Raw genomic sequence first — 24,797 nt, 5'->3', positions numbered from 1 at the left:
CCAGCCTGATTAGAAACCAAACTGAACAGTGGGAGTGGCACAACATGGACATGTGGGGGACAATGCTGGGGGCAGTCTCTGCTCCTGCCAGCCAGGACATGCGCATTGCCACCAGTCCTCTACCTGGGACACCAGCTATTGTTACCAATCCTTCTGCCTCCTGTCAGTGATGGCCCCTGTGACTCATACTGCTGTGAGCAGTGGCCTGTCACCGTTTGCCCCCACCCTGCTGCACAACTGCAATGGGGGAAACAATCAGAGTGTTTTTATCACCGGCTCCATCAGCCCTGTGACTGCAAAGGCCGGCCAAAACACTGCAAAACCATGCATCCCATGTGGCTGACAAGGGACCGGCACTTCTGGCCGTGACCCACCAGCCAGGAGCCCTGGGCCTCCCCCGGCTAGCACACTGCACAGAGATGGAGGGTGGAGCCCTCTGGGATTGTGCACCTACTTCCTTGACTTTGCTAAAGCCCATCCAGAGCTTCAGCCTGCGGACGAAGAGCTCCACCATCTCATAGTCCTGGGGCTCGAAGGCCGGGCGGTACAGCTCAAAATTCATCTCCCGGTAGCGGTGGACAAGCACCACGGCAAACAGCCTCAGCACGATCCACATCTCCAGGATGATGTAGCTGGCGCAGAACAGGTAGTACAGCCCCGAGGGCTCGGACAGGCAGAGCCGGAGGTTCACGCTGCCGCGGACCGCAGCCAAGAGGAGCAGGAGGCTGCTGCTGAAGCTGCTGAAGGATTCCGAGCTGGAGGAGAAAAGCTGCGAAGGAAACGCAGGGGTTGCAATGAAAGGCCGTTGTCTCAATGGCAGAGTGGCCATACCCCCCCCCCTTCAAGACTGCCTTTCGGTCCCAGACCTCCGAGTGCCTTACAAAGGCAGGCAGGCAAGCAGCAGCATCCCCAGCTACACCGCAGGGGCTTAGGAGGTGGGAGCCCTGCTCCATCTATCAGCTACAACATTGATGGGCTGCCCCTGTGCCCCCTGCCAATGGGGCCTCAAGGAGTTCTGGGAGTTCCATCCCAATGGTCGCGTCAGTCACTGGTGACTCTGCTGCAGGCCAGGAAGGGGCCAACTGCAGTGTGGCTTGCTCGGCTGAGCCCCACTCACCAGAATGCTCTGGCTTGGATTGGAGCTGAGGTCTCTCTAATGAACCCTTCCCTTTGTAGCTAATCAAGTCGCCTCTCCCTCAGCAATGCCCAGCTTAGGGTGAGTCTTGACAGTATAATAAAAATAAATATTTACCAGGAAGCCAAGCTGGGTATAAGCAAGGACGAGCAGCGCGAAGGCCACCCCGGCAGCAGCCAGCTCCTTCATGGACTTCTGCAGGGTTTTGCCGAACACGGACCATTGCCGGACAAAGCGCAGCTGTTGGGCAGCCTGAGACCAAAGAAGAGAAGCCAGGTTTATACCCGTGTGGATCAAGGAATCTGCTGCATGTGTTTCTCGGGTAGCCTTCCACCCTGGGGCACTTTTGCAAAGAAACAGACACTGCATGCCTGGTGTTCAGGGTCCACTTGCACAGCTGGCATGTGGTTGATGAAGGTCCAAGTACCCTCCGCCTGTTTTCCACCCCCACCATTAAAACATCTGCACTGGCTAAAGCAGCCCTCGGATGGGGAGTTTGAACTCATTTAAATAAACACAGCAAACCTCAGAAGAAGAGTCCCCAGTGTGTGCTGCTCCTGCCCACCGCCTGGGCAGCCATTGCACTCTGCCAGTCTGTTGCCACGTTGGTTCCCCCCTCCCCAAACTGTGTTCGGGCAAAGTTTTTATCAGTCAAATTGACCTGAGAGCCTAAAGCTGCCTGCATGGCCCTGCACTTCAGACTATAGACACATGACCTGCGCTGTCTCTCCCCTGCATGAATGCTGGGGGTGTGAACTAAAAGATACCTAGTTCGTGTTAATGCTTGGTAATGTGTCGCTTAGCCTCATGCATCCAGGCTCTGGTTAAGGGGTGGGAGGGGAGGACGTTTCAGCATTGAGGGTCCCTTGCAGAGAACGTCCTGCCAGCAGCCCTGCCTGTTTATAATGAGGGAGTTCTAGTTTGAGTGCTACTTCCTCATCTCAACCATACCAGAATGATCTAGGGCAAGGGGAGGCTTCAAAGGATAAAACCAACCCCATGTGTGGCTCTCTGCTGGAGCACAGACCAGTATAATGGCCAGGCTGCTGGTGTGTAGAAACTACTGGCCTGGCATGCTGGCCTGCATTATTGTCGCATTGTGTGGGTGTGCTCCCCCATCTGTCTCACCCCCCGCCTCCATTGTCTCTTGTCCATCCCTGTAAGGTCTAAGGGGCAGGGAGTATCTTTGTTCTATTTGTACAGCACCTAGCGCACATTTCTGGGGGCATGCTTAGCATCACGAGCCCTTTTCTGAACAGTCAGTTTGCAGTTGCACGTAAGCTACATCTCATGACCGTTACTATTCATTAAATACAGCTGGGTACCAGGGTGCCACATACATAAATCTGGTGAAGAGAATATGGTCAAGTTCATCTCCTATACAAACTGGGGATTGAGCACTGTGTAATTTAACCCAGGTTTATAGACCAGAATATTATAAGAGCTGTGTATTGCATTATAGTGTCTAAGGGCTCATGGACAGATCTTCAAAAGTGCCAAGTACCAACAAGTGGAATCAGGTTTTGGGAGGGGCTGGGAGCTGAACTCTTTTGACAATCTGGCTTGCGAAGCAGAGGTCTCTTTTGAGAAGTGAGCGAACATGACTCCACGTTTGTGTTTCACTGGTTCCACATCAGTTTGGTTGGTTTACACAAATGGGGATCTGATGGTCACCCTTGCATCTTCAAGGCTGGGTTTTGGAAAGTGAGATGGCTGGCGTTCCTCAGCTCTGCTGCAGTATCCTAGAATCATACGACTGGAAGGGACCTCGAGAGGTATCTAAGTATTATCTAGACCATCCCTGACAGGTGTTTGTCTAACCTGTCTGTACTACTCTTAATAAAGGAGAGACAAGGATCTAATTCCTACTCATGCTCTGGAACTAACACTGCAGAGGAAAGGAGACCTGGGACAGGCGTAGCTGACTCAAATGTTGCCCCACCTGCATGACGTGCATTCAAGACCTAGCACTACCTCACAGCAGGCCGACTGCCATACCTTCACAGTCAGCAAGAAGAGAAGGGAGGCGGCCAGGCTGTTGAAGACTGAGTTGAGGAAGGCCACCTGGTAAAAGTTGGTGAAGCTCTTGCGGTTCTTCAGATAGTTTGCCCACTGCTGGTCAGCAATGGTGGCTTGGCTCAAGTGCACCACCACAGTGCAGGTAGTCAGAAGGATGAGCAGCCATTGGCTGTAGCTCCCAAACACGGCGAAGTAGGCCCTGCCTTCCTTCTTGATGAAGAGGGACTCGGAGACCACAAAATAGACCACAAACACCATGAGGAAGACCTGTAATGTAGGGGAGGAGGAAGAGTTCATCCAGAAAGAGGTGTTCAGAGTGGGGCAATGCTAATCACCCAGTGTTGCAATTACAGAACCGCAGTGCTGTCAGTCCTTCGTCATGGCACTGCCTACTGGCCCCTTGGAGCAGTGGCAGGGCCGTTGTCCCATAATGGCAGAATGGGGTCCATACTACTGGCCTTTAACTCTCATGATGATGTTATGGCTGCAACCCTGCCACCAGAATTTTGGGCCAAACCTGTCCCTGGTGTAACTCTGCTGACTTGCTGGTGATAGGTGAGCACTGGAGAGTGAGGCAAGGCTCTCCCTTTCTCTGGCGCCTGAGGGGCCAAGGGTACTATCACCACAGCACTCCCAGCCCAGAGAGCTAACTTAGGACCGGGCCTCGCCTTCGAGCAGCGGTGCACTGAGTTCCTGTTAGACCCTCATGGCCTGCCCAACCTGGGGTGGATCAAAGCACAAGGCTCCATGACTCTCCTCCAGTCCCCTAGGGCAAACTCTGCCCGGCTGGAGGCTCCTGGTAAGTTGGGGTTTTGTCTGTCAGAGGGCCTGCCCATGCCACAGCCCTAAGGTGCCCCCATTGATACATAGGCCTCATCTGTTAGCAATCGCCCATAAGAGGAGAGGATGAAACATGTCTAGATTCTGCCTGAGGGGGAATTTTTCCCTCTCCCACCCAAAGAACACTCCTTCAAAAGGGACATATTCAGTGACTGTATCCCTTGTACTAGAAGTGGTGATGGGCGTGCAGGTTTTGGGCCCAACAATGGGGGTGGGAAACCATCAGCCAGGTGACTGAGCCATGGGAGCAGGAGGCAACTATTCTCCTGAGCCAACAGCACAACCTAAAAAGGAGGTCCCTAACAGCCCTTCCACAGCACAACTCTCAGGCACGTCTGGGAAACGGGGTCATAGCAGCAAGGAGAACAGGGCCGAGTAACTCCCTCCGACAGCCAGATCCCAGTGATGTCCATCCACTGTGCTAAGGTTGCAACTGCGAGCAGGGCTGCCAAGGATGGACAATGGTACCAGGACCCTGAGCGCAGGGGCCCCGCAAAAGCCTGTAACTGGGCTGAAATGGGGACAGGCCTAGCAAATGTGATGGGAGCCCCAAATTTCTCTCCACAGGCCTGACCAAGAGGAGCAAAGGTGGTGGTGAACTGACCATCATGACAAGCTGCAGCGTGACTCCCCCACTGAGACGCAGCAGGGGGAAGGGCCCAACTGCGATGGCGGCCACTGCTCGCCCCACCATGGGGAACTCCAGGCGCAGGGTGACGGCAGCATGCAGGTCCACACTGGGGTTGTACTGCATCAGCTCCACAAAGACCGCTCTGCTCCTGTGGGGACAGAGAAGCGGGCAACAGTGTCCGTCATGTCAGGTGACACCATTTTATAGGGGCGAGAGCTGCCAGAGCAGCTCAGGGTCTGTCTGGGGCAGCACCCTCCCTGCAGCTGGTGCAAGGGAGGCCTGGTGTGCATCTCCTGGTGCACAGGGTGCACCATGAGTGGATCTGCCGCCACTAAGGAACCACAGAGGGGAATGCATCCTGCCTGCCTTGGTTGGATGGACACCGCCTGACAGCAAAACCAAGGTGAGGGAAGATAAAGGGGGGTCCTCTGGCTGAATAATCCCCCCCCCCCCAAAAAAAAAAACACTTCTAGGCTTGGCAGACACCACCTCAACTACCTGCACTAAAAAATTCAGATTAGGACTTGGGGCTGTTCCCAGGTTAGAGCCAAACTCTGCTGTCTGGCCAGCTGCTTACAGGTTGTTGATCCAGTTGTTTTGCTGAAGATAGTCCACTTGCGCTCTGCTCTCTTCCAGCGTGACTCCCAGCTCCTGGATGTAACCTCCGCTGTCATACATGGAGACGTAGCCCCAGTACCAGACTCTGAAAAAGAAGAGGAGCCACTGGTTGCATTTTGGGGGTGGGGAGTTGCTGACCTGGCCTAAAGCCAGGAGGAGTTGCATTGTTTTACTTTCCATGCAAACGGAGGATTTGAACTGATGTACAGTAAGTGTCTTATTTAGTGCATCTAGGGCATATGAGAAATTACAAACAAAAACTGTGTCAACTTCAATGGCCCAAAACAGGCCCTAGCACACCCACACACCCCTCCAAACCCATCTTGAAACATACCTCCCAGAAATGATCCAGAGCCAAACAAATGCTAGAAGCTAAATGAGCATAGACCCAGATTTTATACCTGTTTCCTGAGCCCCTCTAACCGGCAATAACGGGAAGCTACCACCAATATGCAAATCTTTCCTTGCTTAGATTTTAAATTGCTCTGTAACCCACTCCTGCTCTTAAACAGCAGTTTTGAAATATCGGTACCCCTGGCATGTGCCCCCACTGCATTGGCAAAGTACCTCACGGTGGCACTCGCACACACAGAGCTCCACTCTATCTTCCATGCAGTGTGTGTGCCACAAAATTACAAATTGGACCGCATGATTCGTGCCAGTCAAACTGCTACGGAACAAAAACTGGCTGGTGATCAGAACAGCTTTAGGCCTTCCGTATTGTTCGTTCGATTGGCTCTCGGGGGCAGCAGTTGTCTGACTTGACATGACAGCTGGAAACGGAGTGGCTGTAAGAGCCCAATACTGTGATTGGATTTTGCGGCCAGAACACAAAATGTACGTGTGGAATGCGCAGCTTCGTACCCTGCTAGGTCAGGCGGCGAGTAGGACCACGGCTGTGACAAATTTACAGAGACCCTCTTCCAGCCAACAGCATAATCACCAGTATTAAAGCCGTTAGACTCATATGTGCATTTCTTCGCAGCGACAGATGCATCCGTCCCACTAAAGAAATCGTGGATGGTATCCAGGCATTCTGCTGAAAAGAGGCCAGTATCATGTTAGCTTGGCAGTGACGAGACATGAGACTACCTGTGCTGGGGTGTTTGTTTATCTGAAGGGGTTCAGGTACCTTGGAAGGGGTAATTAATCTAGTGGACTGCATCTGGGGGAGGATTAGGCTGGATAGACAAGCGCTAATGGAAGGAGAAGCTCAGCTGAGCAGCTGTAGCCTGCGCGGGTACAAAGTTAGCAAGCTGAGACCAGAAGGGGTTGCTGGGAAAGGAGGCTGCAGTCATGCCCTGGCAGTTGGGAGCTTGAGTTGGACCCCAGGGGCGGGCCAGAACACCAAGAAAGAGAAGGGAAGTAAGAAGGAGCAGAGGGCAATAGCAATGAGGTTTGGAAATAAGCAGACCGAGTCATTGCTGGATAGCAGGTTCCTGTGCTGGAACCCAGAGTACTGGGCCGGCCCGGGCTCCTCTGCCAGCCACTGGGAAAGTGACACAGACCAGAAATTACAGAATACAGCTGGGCGGATTGTCCAGTGGGACTTAGCAACCCTGGAAGGGGAAAACTACATAGTGACTTGGCTGGAGGGCTGAGTCACGAAGAAAGAGCACCCTAAGTTCTGTAGTGGGAGACGGGCCACGGGCTGAGCGAGTGATGGAAGGGGGTGCTGTTCCAGGTGAGAGCTGTTCCTCAGACCCAGCCATGAGGGGGCACTGCAGCAGTGAGTAGGGAAACCCGTTACATGGCCATATGAACATCCCAGTGCAGAAAGCTATTCCTCTACATTGTGTCCCTCCCCCTGCTTCAGTTAAACCCTCCATTCCAGTTCCCTCTTCCGCGGCCAGACCTAGAGAAGGAAGCAAGTCCATATCATTTATTTATAAATGCAAAATCCGTAACTGAGCTACTGGGATGAGCACAGGAGAACGCGAGTCACGTGGCTCAGACTTTGCTCCTCAGCTCACCCCATCCTGATGGCTGACCACCCTCGCTTGTTGCATCCTGTCTGAAATTGGGCAGGGCCCGGGTTTTTGGCTTTTGTACAGTACCTGGCACATGTTCTTGGGCGTAAGGATAACCAGGAACCAACCTGCAGCCTCGCTGGCCAAACTTCTGCAGAGAACAGCGGTGTGCAAGCCGGCTACTGTGGGACTAGAAAACTAGAGCTGGCTCTCAGCTTTGTCCCTCCCTGTCTCATTGATCTGAATCTCTTCTGTGAGGCACCATTGCTCCCAAACCAGGGACGCCGGCAGCCACGCACCTTCCTGCAGGCGGAGCTGACGCAGCCGTGGCACTCCCAGCATGGTGCTGTAGCTCTCTTGCCCCGACTGGTTATTGTAGAGAGAGGGCAACAAGACCTGTGACATCCACGCCCAAAACTCATCGGATCTGTGCACACAAGGAGGAGAAGAGAGGGAAGTTTATCCGGTCAATACAGAACAAAGTGTCTCCACTCAGCCCAGCCCCACACCCAGCTCTGGTTCTGAGGAGTTCTCTATACCAAGGGGATGATCTGAAAGCTTGCATCCTGCCACTGGAGGGAGACTGAGATTTGGAAAGGTGACCTCCACTGCTATTCAGTGGCCCAGCAGCTCAGCCAGAGGCAGGCTTTATCCTCCAGACTATTCTCCTATATCCTGAGAGATCACACAGTATAGTCATTTGGCATGCAAAAACCCTACAAGATAAAACTAGTCCCCTGCTTCAGCATATTCTTACAGCATTAGGCACCCAGGGGTGCACAAGATCCTCAGTGCTGAGGTTATAATGTACATGTCTGAGTTGTCAGATGTTAATTTTAGAAATTCACCTTGGGAGGTCAAGGATGGTTTTGTGACCAACACCCAGTGCAGGAATTCAGGAGGAGATCCGTGTTTTAGTTCTGCCTCCATCACACCCTCCCTGGGGGGCACGTCCTTTCATTGCTTGATGCCTCCATTTCCCTATCTGTAAAATGAGGATAGGGGTTCTGTGAGCTTTAATTCATTAATGTTTCTAAAGGACTGAGCTTCACTGTTGGAAATGCGGGGGGGGGGGGAATCAGTTTATACTTCTCTTTGGAAAGAGACCATCAGAACATCTGATCTAGTTCCAGGCCAATGCACAATTGTTCTCCAGTGTTATACTCGAGTAATTTTATCCGGCCTCGCTGCGAATGAGCGAAGAAATGAGGATTCTATCACTTCCTTTGGGAAACTAACCCACAGCCAAAGTGATCTGGCCATTAGATCAAAATTTTCCTTTTGTTCCGCTTCATCCCATTGCCCTTTCCCCGTGTCACTCTAACCTCGCAAAATAAGTGTCCCACAGAAATCTTTTGAGCCTGAGTCTCGTTTACATTAAAGCGAATTCACAGCATTCTTGTGGGGTAAAGAGGCCTTCAGTGGGATGTAGCCATACATACGCTCCCATGGCACAGCCCCTTTCCACTGCCAGTGCAATGTAAACGTGAGCTAGGTCCCTCTGTAACTAGGAGCTAAGTCCACTCTCATTTGACACCACTTTTAAACCCATGTAATTGTACTGATGTCCGTGGGATGACTCCTGACTTCTATCTTTGTGACTCAGATGTAACATGGATTCCTGCTCTCACTTTGCCAAGTCTCATTTGTCTGTAGAACAATCAAGAGGGCTGACACAAGGACAGAACTAATTCCAGGAAAGCAGCTCTGGGGCCATTCTGGACAACAGGGATGACGTCATCCTGAAAACTCCACCAGGAAATTGTCCTCTTGCTACAAGCCCCAAAGAATGGTAGGGTTTAATATTTATAGAATAGATTATTTTTGGTTTTCATAAGCCTCTTTATTGCTAAACCTTCTCTAAAGCTGCAGTTTTTAAAGGTCATCTCAGTCTGTCCTGATGCTGCAACTCTGAATTCATTGCTCAGATGTCAGAAAGAGAAGTATAAACTGATTCCCCCCGCCCCCATTTCCAACAGTGGAGCTCAGTCCTTTAGAAACATTAATGAATTAAAGCTCACAGAACCCCTATCCTCATTTTACAGATAGGGAAATGGAGGCATCAAGCAATGAAAGGACGTGCCCCCCAGGGAAGGTGTGATGGAGGCAGACCTAAAACACGGATCTCCTCCTGAATTCCTGCACTGGGTGTTGGTCACAAAACCATCCTTGATCTCCCAAGGTGAATTTCTAAAATTAACATCTGACAACTCAGACACGTACATTATAACCTCAACACTGAGGATCTTGTGCACCCCTGGGTGCCTAATGATGGGAGAAGGAACCTGAGCAATACAGTTAGTGAATGTCAGTCTCTCCTGTCTTCTGATACCATGAAACTGGACACAATGGTGACTGTCCCGTTTGAATGGGAGCAGCGAGGGCTGTAGTGACCACAGACGATTTGGCATTTGTGTGTGTGTAATTTGTCACCAGTAAAGAAACGCGTCTGCTCACTGACTTCTAGCGCAAACCCCCCAGTGTTCAGCCTGAGGCTGCCTGGCCCGGAGGATGGAACAACCCACATGGCTTGATGCTCCGAGCCCCACTGGGGCTTCGCAATTACCTCTTGATGCGGAGGAATTCCTCACCACCGAGCTGCTGCTTGAGGGAGCTTTGCAAGAGGAAGGCCCTGCCGTTGCGGGAGGCGTCGCCATAGTTGGTGAGCAATGTCACCAGCAAGAACAACATATAGATGAGGAAGCTCTGGCAAGCAGAAAACAGAGGCATGCGGTCAGAGGACTGCTCTCAGCCTAGGGCACGGGTGCCTACCCTGGTGGGAGCAGGGCTGCTGAATACATGAGGCAAGCTGTCCTACGCCCCAAGGGCTGGCTCCTGCTCTCCTTGGATGTCAGGGCAAGACCCCCATTGGGAGCAGAAGCAGGCCCCGACATACTGGTTTGGTGTTTTCCCATATGGGAGCTGCTGTTAAATGAAATCCAGACCCAGACCATGGCCTTGTAACAATTTTTTTTTTTCCAAACCAGCAAGCCCAACTCCACATGTTCAAGTCGATACCGATTACACAACATCCCGGCCCTCTCGGTGCTGGCAGCACTGCTTATGTAACAGCATCCCATTTAGTGGGGTTTTTGTTCTTGAAAGGGATAGCCCCCAGTTCAACACAGAACAGCATTTAAACCCTGGGTGTGTTGCTAACACCAGCTGGGAGTATTAACAGTGAAAGATCTTTAAAGCGATGGAAGCTCCTTTTCACAGCTGGTTGGCTGTTTGCATTTCACTGGGCTTAGATAATGCAAGTGGCCTGTTCCGTTTTCTTGTACCCCAGGCCGGAGCTGTTGTGTTTCCAGCACTGCAAGGGAATGCTTTGACCCCAAAACCAACTGATTTCACGGAGAGGAAATAGTTCCATTCCTCTTAGATTTGGAACCCCACCACCTCGCTCAGACATAACGCTTTTCATCCACAGATCTCAAAGCGCTCTAGAAAGGTGGTCAGAATCATCACTCCCTTGTGCAAATGGGGAAACTGAGGCACAGAGCTGGGACGGGACTTGCCCAAGGACACCCAGCAGCCCAGTGGCAGAGTCGGGAAGAGAACCCACATCTCCTGAGTCCCAGTCCCGTGCTCTATCCATATCTCCCACTTTTAAACAAAACATGTGTGGTGGGCTGCAAAGACTGGAGAGACTCACCCGGCCCTTCATATAAGCCACACAGGCAGGCACAGTTAATTTCCTTGCTCTTTTCTCCTAACCTGATACAAGGTTTGTCACAGGAGTGTCCTTTAGGTCAGTGGTTCCTAACCCTTTCAGGGCAGTGCTATTGCTTCCCATTCAGTGGTGCTCGCTTGCTAGGCTGGGCTGGTTGCAGTCACAAAGATGGTGTTTGGAGCAGCCCATGTTCCATGGCAGGTTATTGCAGGCACATCCTGATGCAAGGAGGGCCCAAGCCGCACCCTGGGGCCAAGCTCAGAGGCTCAGTAAGGTAGAAAGCAGGGAGGAGTCTATGGATTCCAAAGTCAGGAGGAACCATAGTAATTGGCTGGTTTGACTTCCTCAATAACATAGGTCAGAGAATTGCCCCCCCTGCAATCATTCCTAGAGCAGATCATTTAGAAAAACATCCCATCTTGATTTCAAAATTGTCACTGATGGAGAATCCACCACGACCCGTGGTACATTGTTCCAATGGTGAATTCCCCTCACTTGTTAAAACTTGACACCTTATTTCCTGTCTTTGTCTAGCTTCAACTCCCAGCCATTGGATTGTGCTAAACCTTTCTCTGCTAGATGGAAGAGCCCATTATTAAATATTTGTTCCCCATCTAGGTACTTAGATTGTAATCAAGTCACCCTTAAACATCTCTTTGTTAGACTGAAGGAGCTCAATCTATTTATTTTATCACAATAAGGCAGGTTTTCTAATCTTGTTTAAGCGTTCTCATGGCCATTCTCTGAACCCTCTCCAATTTATCAACATCCTTCTTGAACTGTGGATACAAGAACTGGACACAGTAGTCCAGCAATGGTTGCACCCAGTCCAAATACAGAGGTGTAATGACTTCTCTACTTCTACTTGATATTCCCCTGTTTATGCTTCCCACGATTGCATTAGCCCTTTTGGACACCTTCAGCTGATTATCCACCCCATCCCGAAATCTTTTTTAGAGTCTCCACTTCCCAGGATAGAATCCCACATCCTGTAAATATGGCCTATATTCTTTGTTCCAAGATACAGTTACATTTAGTCTATTAAAATGCATATTGTTTGCGTCCACCCAATTTACCAAGTGATCCAGATTTCTCTGTATCAGTGACCTGTCCTCTTCATTATTTACCACTCCTCCAATTTTTGTGTCACTTGCGAACTGTATCAGGGATGATTTTAGGTTTTCTTCCAGGTAATTGATAAAAATGTTAAATAGCGAAGAGCCAAGAACCTGCAGGCGCCTACTGGAAATGCACCTGCATGATGATGGTTCCCCATTTACAGTTACATTTTGAGACATATCTGTGAGCCAGTTTTTAATTCAGTTAATACGTGCCACGGTCATTTTATATCATTCTAGTTTTTTAATCAAAGTGTTGTGCGGTACCAAGTCAAACATCCTAGAGAAATTGAAGTCTATTATGTCAACGCTATTACCGTTATCAACCAAACTTGTCATCTCGTCAAAAAAAGATATCCAGGTAGTTTGCCAGGCGCTTTACCTTTAGCATCTTGTGAAGCAGTTTGACCTTCCTGGCCTCCTCCTTGGCCTGGAAAAGGGCAAATCCCTGAGGAGGTCGGACTTTGTTGATCTTCTCGGAAACGTGCTCGACAAATGGATACTCCACCAGTGTGTCGTCTTCCTCCGGGTACAGGCGCTTTGCAACCAGTGCGAAATAAAGGGCTTCCAGCAGAACCTGTGACCCAGGAAATCAATGTGCTTTAAGACACCTGTATAGCAACCCCACCAGCACAAGGCCATGTTGGGAACGTCCTCACTGTTCCCAACATGGATCCAAGCTTGGATAGAGGAGCCGGCCTTGACTTGGATCCAGGCGGCTTCATGGCTGCCGACCATGGGTCTGTGCTAACAAATTTCTCCTCTCTGAGGTAAAGCCTGTCTGGCTGTTGCCATCTGAGATTTATTCTCCATTTGCCCCATGGAATTGTGCCGGGGGTGGGGAAGAACATCCATGTTTTCCTAAAGCCAGATGCTGTACAGCCTGATACACAACAGCGATAGAGACTTCATCTTTACACCTCTATAATTTCCATAGATGCTTCCCTGCCGCAGGCAGAGATATTGAACCATTTCACGGCCTGCCAAGGGCGTCTTGGTGCCAATTCCATCAGGGCTGATCTCCTTTCAAAAATCTGCGGTAACTTACAGAGGGGAATGATGGAGAGAGAAGCAGGACCCTATGCAGCCTAGACTGGTGGGTACAGAAAATCATGAAATAATAAGCAATTTCAGCTACCTGGAAAAGAAATTACACACACACTCTCCACACCCATCCTTACCTTCAGAGGTTCCCAGACCAAGAAGGATGCCAGGAAGCTGAATATCCCTGAGATGAGCCACATGAGGGCAACACTGGAGGTGAAGCCCACTCCGATCCACACGGAGACCCCAATGGAGGTGGCAAAGAGGAGGAGGCTGACTGCATGAGCTAGGTATGAGCACCAGTGTGGCAGCAGGCGCTTCCTGAACGTGTGGTCCACAACTGCAGGGAGCAAAGCAGGGGGCTGAAATCCCACAACGGTGCTACCGGCAACCAGCAGGGCCAAGCAACTGCCAGCCCCACCAGAGACCTGAGCCATTGTGGGGAGCCCTCAGAAACCTGGTTGCTCTTTAGAAGGATAATCCACGTTTCTGTGGCCCCACCACACTGGACTGACCACATACATAGCTCGCTGCTGAAATGCATCCATCCCTGAAGTGAAGGGCAGTAGCCACCCATCTGCAAACTGCACTGTGTGTACATGGGAAAGGGCAGCCATTCTGACCCAGACACTGGCCCTCACTTACCAAAGGCCCAGGGGATCTTTAATACCCAGCCAGAGCCTTGGCTTAAGGTGTCACTTGAAAGACCCAATCCAAGGAGATTGTTCCGTTCACCCGAGAAGGACAAGGGTGACCCTGTGAGGCTTAGAACCCGCATGTCACCAGGAGTTGACTCTCCTAACCGGCTGCTTCTGCCTCTAAGCCACCCTGTCCAGGAGGGGCTGCTTAGACAGAGAGATTCTTTCATCCAACCATGTGACTAAGCTGTACAAATCAGATACTACAGTACTTCAGGCAAAACCAATGGATGGATTTTAATAGGCCCCAGAGCCCCAGCTCCGTGTTTAGTTTTCTGTACTGAGAAGAGAGGCTGTAGTGCAAGAAATTCCTGGGGGGTGTCTGAAAGCAGGACAGCTCGTGCTAAGAAAGCCACTGCTCTAAGGTCCTTACCAGGACTCTTAAGTGGAGAAGCCAAGAACCTATCACCACCCATGACCCGTCTCCCATCCGTTCAGCTCTTCGCCTCCTGGCCATGGGAAAGGCTGGCCTGTAGGGAGACGGTGTGAACTCTTTGTTTGCCCATGTTATACGTCACCGCCTGAAGTCTCCTTTCCTTCTCCCTCTCTCTTGTTTAATTGGTTTGAGTTTTCATTTGAGTTCTAACTCCCTTTCCCCTGTGCTTACATCAGGACCCTCCTGTACCTTCAGGTCTAATTAGTTCACTGCCGTAATGTGCTTTTGAAATCAATCCCCCTGTGGGAGTGGGGAGTGCTGGCTTTGTTTTTGCGCATGGTAGATAAATGCCTTTGAGCACGAAATGCTGAGTTAGGGCTTTTCCAGAAGGAGTTTTTATGATGATTTTAATGACAGCACAGGGAACAAAGGGAAATGGATCCTGAAATGGTAAGGAATAGAGAGCTGGAGAATTGTATGCAACGAGCATGCCCCCTTCTGAACCTGGCTCGAAAAGGGGCGCACATCCTGACTGTCTGTGTTTATCTGCCTATCCACCCCTTATCACCATAACATCTGAGCTCCTTTCTTCGCCCTAGCTTGTTTCAGGGAGCATGTTCTTTGCGCTGGGCACTGACATCAGAGAAGGCCTTGCCCGCCCAGTACCTGTCCATGTAGACTTGGCAGATCTGCTCATTTCCCTGGCAGGGGCTACCATGTTCTGCCCTTTCTCATTCAGCCGCTGCAGCATGATGGTCTCTGTCTTCTCCCCAAACACGCTGGATCTGCCAGGGCAAATCAATGCTATTAGCATGGGTTTGCTTTGCAAGAGGCACTCCATCAGACACACGGGCTTTGCGGTAAGTGAACCGGCGGCAGCCTGGTTCGGAGGGCCCTAGAGAGAGGATTCTGAGCCCAAGAAATGTGACATTTAATCTAGCACCAGCCTCAGGCAACTCCTTGGCTAATTAGCAGTTTTTCTTCTTTTAAAGGTGCGTGCTTCTTGAGATAGCCAGTCCTCCCTGCTACCAGCCTGCTCCATAGGGATCACTAACATCATGCCCTGCAAAAACTGCTTCCCTCCCAAGGTGACAGCATCAGTCAGTGGGAATTGCTAACTTCCCGCTGGGCCACCTGGTTTGATTCACCGCCTGCAGAAAAGGGACGGCAGGAGTGCAAGGCTGCTCAGGTTTCTGCTGATGACTTTTGGAAATTGCTCTTCCAGCAGCCTTCCCACGGTGCCCCAACGCAGATCCCTGCGCAGACGGTTCAGACTGGTGGCCTCTTTGTTTTATATAAGGGCATGGCGAGGCAGAGAGACCCTGATACTTTCCTGTCTTTGCTGGCACTGTTTAAACTGGGCTATAAACCTAGACACTGGGAGATTGCAGCTCAGCCAGGCGTTGTCGATGTGGAGCTGCTCTCGAGCGGAGCTGACCTGCACCAGCGGCACTCGCTGAGCAGGTCAAAGGAAACAGCGACAGAGACGCTTCTGCAGCCTCTGGAGGCTCCTTCACCAAGGTGCTCGCCTGCAGCATGGTGGAATCTAGAGTGAAACAGGCAGCTGGCGCCCAGGGTTTGGGGCTAACAGGAGGTACGTGAGCTTGCCTGCCTGGTTGATATGGCTCCAGGTGTTTGCTTTGTGAGTGCAGCTGCCAGCCAGGATCAAAAGGCCAGATTCAGCAAAGCTGATGCAGCACAAAACAACTCCCCCCGCCCAGGGCACTGGAAAAGGGTGGGCCAAGGGGCCATGGCCCTCCCAATTTTGAAAGTGGATGGGCCTGGTCTGTCCACTTTATGCCAGAGGCCCAGCCCCCTGTTCCCCCACACGGCTCTTACCCTGGCCTTCCGAGACCCTGGCTACATCGGAAGCTGGAGCCAGGTTGGGGTAGGAGTCGCATGGGGGCAGCAGGCCCGGGGAGCGGGGGCCAGGGGCTGTTCTTGGTTTCCTCCCAAGATGGAGGGCAGGTGGAGGGGCCTGGGCTTTCCAGCCCAGCTCTGGCTTCCGGCTTAACTGGGGGGTAGGGCCTCGGGAGGAAGAGGAGGGGCAGGGGTGGGGCCAGAGCCTTGTGGCTCCCCTCTTTTAGGCAGAATCAGTCACCCCTGTCCCCCACGCTCCTGGCAGGAGGACAGGGGCCCAGGGAGTGCTCACTCACCACACCTTGGTTAAGCACTCTTTTCTCCCTGCATACTTACAGGCCGGAGATCAAGTCCGTTTCGGCTCTGGCATACTGCCCCGTATCCTGGGGGTGGGAAATTCCACTCGCTCCATCGGCTAGGATCTGCCGTATCAGATCTTCATCTGAGAGAGACAGACAGCAGGGCAGGAAAGTTAGCACCCCAACCGCTAATCATAGCTCCCTCATCCCTCTCCCTGTTGACAGGGCTGCTAGCATCAGCGCCATCTTCCCCTTTGCCCTCTGGGTGCTTGACCCCACCATCCCCAACTCTGGCCCCACCCTTGCCCCACCCCATTCACCGCCTTCCCCCAAGTCCCCACCCCTGACCACCTCTTCTCCGCCTCCTTCCCTGAGCGCACTGTGTCCCCACTCCTCCCTCCCTCCCAAAAAGTCCTAAGTGCCGCCAAACAGTTGTTAGGTGGCCGGGGGGGGGGGAGCACTGGGAGGGAGGGGGAGGAGCAGGGACACAGTGCGCTTGGGAGAGGAGGAAGCAAGGAGAGAGCAGGGGAAGCTTGGCTGCCGGTGGGTGCGGAGCACCTACTAATTTTTCCCCATGGGTGCTCCAGCCCCGGAGCACCCATGGAGTCGGTGCCTATGGTTGCTAGATCTGTTCACAGCACCTCTCAGTGGAATGGGGGAGGGCTTCAGGCCAGTTTCCACATAGGTGAGGCTATCAGGGTCCCCTCCTGCACAGCCACCTTGAACCTCCTCCTATGGCTTCCCACCATCACTCCTGTACCCAGTGTGAACCTGCTTGGTCACCCTGGTTGGGATGGATGCACGAATTGGGGAGCACCCTCTTTTAGGGTTACTTTAGGGGCTCACGGATGAGGATGCTAGTGCTCCATGACCAATGAGGATGCACAGGTCACTGGGGAATTCAGACACCCTGGGTGTGTGAGTCTCCCCTTGCTCCCAGGGGTTTGACAGCAGGGTAATGCCATGGGTTCAATGGACTCGCGCCCTGGGCGTGAGAGCAGCACCAGGTTCAAACAGCCCCTGGGCCCGGAGTCTGACCCACCTGCATTCCGTGGGTGCCCACGCTGCAATAGCCCTGATGATGGGCCAGGCGGTGACAGCAAACAGGTCTGCATCTGCAGCTCAGCTGCCCCAGGCCAGCGCAGGATTGCTCTCTGTCGCCCATCTCCTAGGGCATTAGCTCCTCTGCTTTTACAGGCCCCATATTAAAGAGCTCCGAGGCAAATGCAAACCTGATCCTGGGGGATTTTTTTCAGTTATCTTAGCAGAGGAGCTGCACTTTGAGTGCTGGCTGCTGACACAGGACAGTGTGGGGAGGGGGGCAGTGCAAGCCAGGGTAGGAACAGATCATGCTCAGACACAGGGGAGCAGTGTGATGGCTGAGGGCCAGAGTGCCTCCTTCCCATGCCCTGAGGGCTGGGGACAGCCTGCTCCAAGCGAGATTTGCAGCCAGTGACTTCCTGCAGTCCCGAGTCCTTGACCTGTTCTGGTCATGTTTGGATTCGGACTCACAACATGCAGAGAAATGGGTCCATTGATCACTTGGGCTGAACCAAATGGCCTTTTGCTTCTTCAGCCAGGGAGCCGTGGTGCCAGCCCTGAGGAGTCATCGCAGGGTTCCCTGGCCGAAGGAGGCAGCAATAACCCTGCTGCCATGAGCACAACTCTTCAGTCACCATCGGCGATAGGTGGGCCGAATCCAGATGCCTTCCCTCAGGCCAATCGCCTGTCTGAGTCAAGGGATTGAGCCCAGGACTTTTATCTTAGCACCGTCCCCTTTCACAGTGGTCAAGGGCAGGGGTTGTGAAGGCTGGTGTATTGGACACAGGAAACTGGAGGTGTCACTGACTTTAGGACTAGAAATAAAGAGGGGTTTTGATGTACAAAACGCGCCCTACTCAGTCTCTGTGTCCAGGCATAATTGCTCAGGGTAGCAAGTGCTAGACAGGAGAGAAGCGCTAAGGCCAAATGCCCCTCCCTAGCAGCGCTACCGGAGCAAAGCACGCCCCGCCAGCGCTACATCACACTGCTCTCACCCCTACCTGAGGCAGAGAAGTATTTGGTCTGCCCTTGGTGCAAGCCAAGCGACAAGCTGTCCTCCTCAGCCGGCAGAGGCACCTCGAGCCCCAGATGGCGGCTGGCCCGTCCTCGCTTCAGCTTCTGGATGGTGTTGCCCATGATGGAGGGGTCGCTGAGGAGATCTGGCCAGTTGAGCAGGGCCTCGCTGGAGTGCCACCGAATCAGACTGCGGGACAGAAGGCAGAGCGGGAGGTTCACAGGCAGGCAGCGGGAGAGGGAGAGAGAGCGCTGTGTATTAATAGCCGGGATAATGGTCTCCAGGGGGATTTGTATCAGAAGCCAGCGTCCTGCCTTCCAGTCGCATTCATTTATTGTGATTGCTAATCAATACACGCAAGCAGGGCAGAACCCCTGTCCCTGGGAGAAATCAAAATGCAGCCTGGTGTGGCAATAAAGCTGGCAGACGCGCCTCACCTCTGAGCTGCAAAAAATGACCAACTACAATAAAATTGAGCCTTTTGCCCACTGACATTAATCAGGGCTTGATGTCTCAGGTTCCCCAACCCACAATTTGCTGTCTTCCCTGAAAAGGTGTCTGTGTGCACGCGCGCCGAGGCTCTACAAATGCAGCCTCCCTACCGGTTTTCATCCCCGGCAGCTCGCTCACCTCTTTGAATCATCTAGGAACAAATCGGTTTTGGTTTGCTCGGAAAAGGCCTGCGGGGAAGAAGCAGAATGAGTTTCAGTCACCAAATGCTGGCTGGGCTCTGGCTAAAATCACAGCTGATCAACACAGCAGGGGTGGGGATCTCCAGGGGAAGTGGCCCCGGGGAGGGGCCAGCCTCGCGGTCTGTGTACAGGACTGGGAGCCAGGCATTCTCACACTGGCCCTGATGTTGACTTGCTCTATGGCTTTAGGCAATTCACAGCACCTCTCTGCCTCCATTTCCCACTGTAGAAGATGAGGGTGCACCGGGGTGTTGAGCCGATCAGGGTGTTAACGTGTATCGGGCAGAAAGTGCTGGATGGATGCTGAGTATCGTTAAGTGCCTTGGAACTGGCGTGGGGGCCGGAGGGGGCTTGAGCGCATGCTGATCCCACTCTACATGGCTTCCATCCTCCCTGACTCATCAGGTACTCAGCCAGGGGCAGGACCCTGTGCCAGCTCCCACTCTTCCCTGTACCACGCTGCATTAATCCATGGGCCAGGGATTGACGCCGCTCCGCAGCCACACGCAGGGACAGAATGAGGCTGAACGGCGCCCAGAGGGGTTGGGGGAAGCACAAAGAACTGCCTGCTTTGTGCCTCCTTTAGGCAAGAGAGGCCTCCCGTCGCCTGCTTACCTCGGCCCGGATCCCGGGGAAGGTGAGGAAGGAGCTCTCCAGGAGGGAGGAGTCCAGGTAATTATCAATCTCCAAGGACTGCTGGTCCGACTGGGTCAGGGTGTGACTGATGGATGCCTGCACAAGAGGCAGGGAGGGGAGGGTGAGGCCATTGTTCTGGCTAAGAACTAGGTCTCGCTTGTATAATTAATTTATGGCACCACCGCTGCCCCTCTAAGTCCAACACCACCTACATTGGCACTCCAGGCTGCAGCACCCCCTTCCGCTGCTCCATCCATTAGATCAGCGAGCAGATGCTCTTGACCTGCCTTATGTGTTACATCAGGAAATAAATGGCTTGGTAGCACAACAGTGCGCGTGACCCCATGGGCACCTGAAGCGGGCAACCCTGGCCTGCCTGGCAACAGTGAGAGCAAAACTAGGGGAGCGCCCCAAACCCATGTGGGTTTTTCGAATACCTCCCAGGGGGCAGCTCTCACCGGCCAAGGCTTTACAAGTCAAATGACACCAATTGCCGGGTTGCCTGCATGGTGCCCCTGAGTCTCCCCTAGCCAAGGGCATGCCAGTACAGGAACGGCTCGCAATCTCCTGCTGAGCATGGGTGCTCTTAAGGAAATTAGGAAGAGAATGTCACTTATCAAGCACGTAATGGCCGGTTGTGGTACTTAATGGGGCTGCCTAATTGTGTCTAGCCAGTCCCTATAGCCCCATATCATCCTTTTGTGGCTGCATAACCACCATACTGCCCAGTGGGACCTCCAGCTACAGTGGTACTTCATTAGATCTCTAATGTATCCATCATCAAAGCAGCTGGTAGCTAGCTGGGAGTTGGTGGGATCCATATTACAACATAAGTATGGATACAGAATCCACAGAAGGAAAAGAGGAACATAGGCACTGTCAGACTGAATCAGACCCGAGGGCAATGGAGGCCAGCGTCTCATCTCCAATAATGATCAGTACCAGAGGCTTCAAAGGAAAATATAAGAATGCTGCAGTGGGATAATTTTCCCCCTACATTAGATCTCATCCTGATCACTAATAGTCAGAAATTGGCTAAGGAGGTTTAATGTCCCCTCCAGACTCAGTTAGCCTTGACTATTGTAACTGCTATCACTACTAATTGTTACAACTAGTATTAACTATTATAATTCTTGCTATCCATATAAATGTCCAATGTTGAATCATGCTAATTTCTTGGCCTCAGTGAATTCCCGTGGCAGAGAGTTCACTTTCTGTGAGTCTTTCATATGGTGCTTGGCTTCCATCGTTCTTCATTGCAGTTGGCATATTCCCACTTGGGGTTTTTGTTCTGGTCTCACCTGCCCTGGCTCTGGATCACAGCTGCCTGATGTGTCTGTGGGACTGGATCTCCTATCATTTATACCCCTGGCAGCCCACCGGATGCAGAGGAGCAACACCTGATTTACGAGGGTATGAGTGAAAGGAGAATCAAAGCTGCTATTTGTATGTGCACAGAATGCTTCTGTAGCATTGCTATGGGCCAGATTCTGTGCCTCTTACTCATGTCCATGCTGTTACTCCTGCAGTAAGATGCAACACGATGGGAGTAAGGATGACAGACGCTGGCCCTCTATAAGCAAATCTGTTGTCATAAAGCACCCCTTGAAAGTCAATGGTTTTTCTTCCCTGTTACCTTGCTACGAGCCATCCTGAAGAGGAATAAAATGACCAGGTACAACGGATAGACCACAACGCTAGACACCAAACCAACAGCCACGGTGTCAACGCTAAGTGGGATCAGGTTGGAAACAGCCACGTTACTGGAAAAGGTCAGGAAAAGAAGGAGAGAGATGTCAGAACCAACATCACCTGTGTCGCCACCTGAACTAGGGAGCCAGTGTTTGGAAGAGAAAGTCATTTTTAACGGGACACTGTCAAGAAGATATTGGTGGATCCCCTGGGAGTTTTGGGTGTGTAAGAAGCACAGAATAGAGCCCTGGCTTAGACTCAGATCCTCACAGGTATTTAAGTCCTAACTTCTGTTGAAATCAACAGGATTTGATTTGAAATGGACGGTACCTCACATGTATCAAAGGTACCTGTCTAAATTGGAGGATCTATAGCAGAAAGCCTTCCGCATGGCGTTATTAGTACCAAAGTGAAGGGCTATTGTGGTCTGGCAAAATTCTGATTATGTAGCAAACAGCTGCAGCTGCTGCTGACCTCCTCTGCTTCTTGATTTTTGTTCAATGCTGAGAGTTTCCCTTTAATGGCAATTGTTCTGTTCAACTTGTCCCAGCTCTGTCCCTCTCTCTCTTGGGCTCATTTTCAGCGGCTTTGTCACTTTGCTTTTTACCAGTATATAAAAAGCCTCCCAAGTCTGGAACCACAGAACAAATCAGGGTTGGACTATTGGAAAAATTATGGGCTGTGTGTGTCTGCTGCTTTCTGCCACGCATGGCACTTGTGTCCAGAGCAAGCAGGACATCTTCACAGCTGCTGCTGCTTAGCCCCCTTCACAAGTGTCAGGAGGGAGAGTATTGGCAAGGTATGAAATATTGTTCTACAGGCAAAGATAAGAGGGGTGGTGGTGGCAGGGTAGGTTACAAGGTGGTAAGGTGGAGCTAAAGAGAGAAAGGGACAGCAAGATCTGTCCATCCAGTCTCTTCTATGACACCCATCCCGGGGATATCTGAGCATGGGAACAATTCACAGATTCTTGGGGTAGGGAGGTTTGGGGAGCTCCTTTTCCTTTACGCTGGTGGAAATGGAGGACATTAGGGAGGTGATAGATCAAGGGCCGGGGCTTCATAGGATCATGGTCCATGTGCCACATAGCCAAGTGACTGCACAGATCATTACCAGGCAGGACAGCCAGCTGCCTCTGGCAGGACCAGGGCACAGGCTTGGTAAGGTGATCCTGAGAGACCAGGAGCAGCGCGGTAGGATGTGCAGCCTACCCGAGACTGACGTCTCCCACCACGCCATACCACACGGCATTGGCGCAGAGGAAGAGGAAGATGAGGGCAGAGCAGCAGGTGGCTCTCTGCACCCGAGTGAAGCGGCTACGTGGGGGCCGATCCCACATGGAAAGCCAGACATGCTTCTCGAAGAAACCCCGCTGCAGCTCAGCCACGAAGATCCGAGGGAAGCTCCTCAATTCCGTCTCGCCTGAATGCCGGGAAAAGAGAGCCAGGGTCAGGCTGAGATGAGCAGATGAGAGCCACACACTGCAGAGGGGGCCATGCTGTGCCCTAGATCTACCAGCCCTCACAGCTGGAGCTCACAGGGGCCTGTGCTGGCCGGGACCCATCCCTCAGAGCTGGGGTTCACGGGGGCCTCCCGCTCTGCCATGTACACTCTGGTAGTGGAGAAGACAGAGCCAGAGGAGGTAAAAGGCAGAAAGAAGCCAGGAGAGCACCTCCGATCTGGAGGCAGCATGAGGGCGTTGACGGGAACCCATGGTGGTGTCCGTACAGTCACTCTTTTCCCTACAAAATAACAAGCCCCAACGTCCCAGGAGCTGCTCTGCCCTTCTCCTTCTATCCCATGAACACTGACTGCTCCAGGCCCCATGTCCCAGCAGCCAAGCACTCACTGGCAGCATAGACCTCCTTCTCCACCATGCCGTCATTCTCCTCGCTCTCCACTGATAGCCAGTCATTCACCAAGAAGAAGTAGCTCTTGCTGGTCTGCAGGTCTCGGACTATGACGTGCTGCAGGTACCAAGAAGGGCTGAGTCCTAAGAGCAGGGAAACAGAGAGACGTGGCTCATGGCAGACAATCCCTCTGCCGGAGCGCGGGGGTTGCCATGCAGTATCAATAGCTGCACAGCCCCGTGGATAAGATCAGGAGAGTAATAACAGTCAGTTGGTTCTCAATCACTCTCCTCATCCCTACAGGGACTGGGTGGCATGCAGGGGCTATGGTATGGAGCACTCTGGAAGGGTGCATACTTCAATCTCAAAGCACTTTACAAATTTAGGTAAATAGAATATAGCCCTAATCTGCAGTAGCTGAGGCACCAAGGACATCTGTGAAAATCAGGCCATGCATTTTGGGGCCTGCACGTAGATTTACACACCTAATTCCAGGCAACCCCCTTGGAAAATGTCAGCCTACGTCTTGGGCATTCAAAATCAGAGTCCTTTTGCAAACGTGGCTTTGAGACTTTCCCAAGGAAACCCAGTGACAGAGCTGGGGCTAGTGCTCAAGTCCCCTGGCTGCCAGCCCCATGCCCTGGCCACTGGACAATGATGTCTCTCCGCAGTGTGGTGTGTGCTAAGGCAGTGAACGTTCTTAGTTACCCGTCAGAGTTCATCAGCTTCCCAGCATAATCCCCTGTGCAAGAATAGCTGCTCATGCAGGATTTCTGGGGGTAGCCAAGAGTGGTGCAGGCAGAAACCTTGCAAGAATATCGAATACCACGGGTCGGATTCAGATCTCATACCAATTGACACCAGTGTAAATCACCAACCCAATGGTGATCGTCACAGCTGTCCAAATCTGGCAAACCTGCCCAGACCTCACCTTTATTGTCATGCCAGATGTGGATTTTCCAGACACTGCCCAGGCTCCGCTCCGTCGCAATCTGAAAAACATCGAGGCTGTTGCGATGGAAAGCGTTCTCCCCATCCAGATGCCTGTGACCGCTTTTATTATCCACGCCATACAGGGTGATCCCCACATGGGCGGTGGTACCTGGCAGGAGTTAACAGGAAGGCTCAGTTCGGCAGATCCCATCCAGTGCAGAGTTCTCTCCCCCAACCCCATGACCAAATGAAATGGCCCTTTTGAGAGGCCACCCGGAGACCTGCAAGAAATTAACATGCTTGTATCCAAGGCTGCTGCTTGGCCTCCCCACACCCAGAGATAGGGTTACACACAGCTTGGAAGAGTCGGCTGGTGAGATCGGATTGATACATGGGCTTTAGTATGTTTCCTTCTGAGATGGGATGTGATCTAATGTTCTTTAACTTGCTGACATCCTGGTGGGAGGAGATGTTTGTTCTGGATGTTCTTTCCATGGAGTGGCTGAAAGGCTTGTTTTCTTTGACTACTCCCCGGGACCAGCTGCCAGACACTCCTTGTTTCACCTGGGCCACCTAAATGTCCCCTGCTCGCCTATCGGGATCCAGACGTGGTTAGGGGGAGAGGCCTGCTCCCAAAGAAGCCACTGGAGCCAATGA

General features: G+C 52.2%; 1 protein-coding gene across 1 annotated transcript in view; it reads right to left on the bottom strand.

Annotated features, from left to right (window-relative positions):
• Positions 1–24,797, bottom strand: part of PKD1 (polycystin 1, transient receptor potential channel interacting) — a 139,718-nt gene that overhangs the window by 6,625 nt on the left and 108,296 nt on the right. The window contains 19 exon segments of the mRNA XM_038419109.2: positions 455–769; positions 1,253–1,387; positions 3,134–3,421; positions 4,599–4,773; positions 5,203–5,328; positions 6,108–6,282; positions 7,513–7,640; positions 9,780–9,919; positions 12,387–12,581; positions 13,186–13,388; positions 14,789–14,907; positions 16,319–16,424; positions 18,324–18,526; positions 18,968–19,017; positions 19,645–19,761; positions 21,302–21,428; positions 22,569–22,779; positions 23,207–23,350; positions 24,139–24,309. Of these exon segments, the coding sequence (XP_038275037.1) occupies positions 455–769; positions 1,253–1,387; positions 3,134–3,421; positions 4,599–4,773; positions 5,203–5,328; positions 6,108–6,282; positions 7,513–7,640; positions 9,780–9,919; positions 12,387–12,581; positions 13,186–13,388; positions 14,789–14,907; positions 16,319–16,424; positions 18,324–18,526; positions 18,968–19,017; positions 19,645–19,761; positions 21,302–21,428; positions 22,569–22,779; positions 23,207–23,350; positions 24,139–24,309 (3,128 nt within the window).

The sequence above is a fragment of the Dermochelys coriacea genome, chromosome 10 (genome assembly GCF_009764565.3).
Source record: "Dermochelys coriacea isolate rDerCor1 chromosome 10, rDerCor1.pri.v4, whole genome shotgun sequence".
NCBI classification, from domain to species: domain Eukaryota; kingdom Metazoa; phylum Chordata; order Testudines; family Dermochelyidae; genus Dermochelys; species Dermochelys coriacea.
This window is presented reverse-complemented; position numbering and strand designations above follow the sequence as displayed.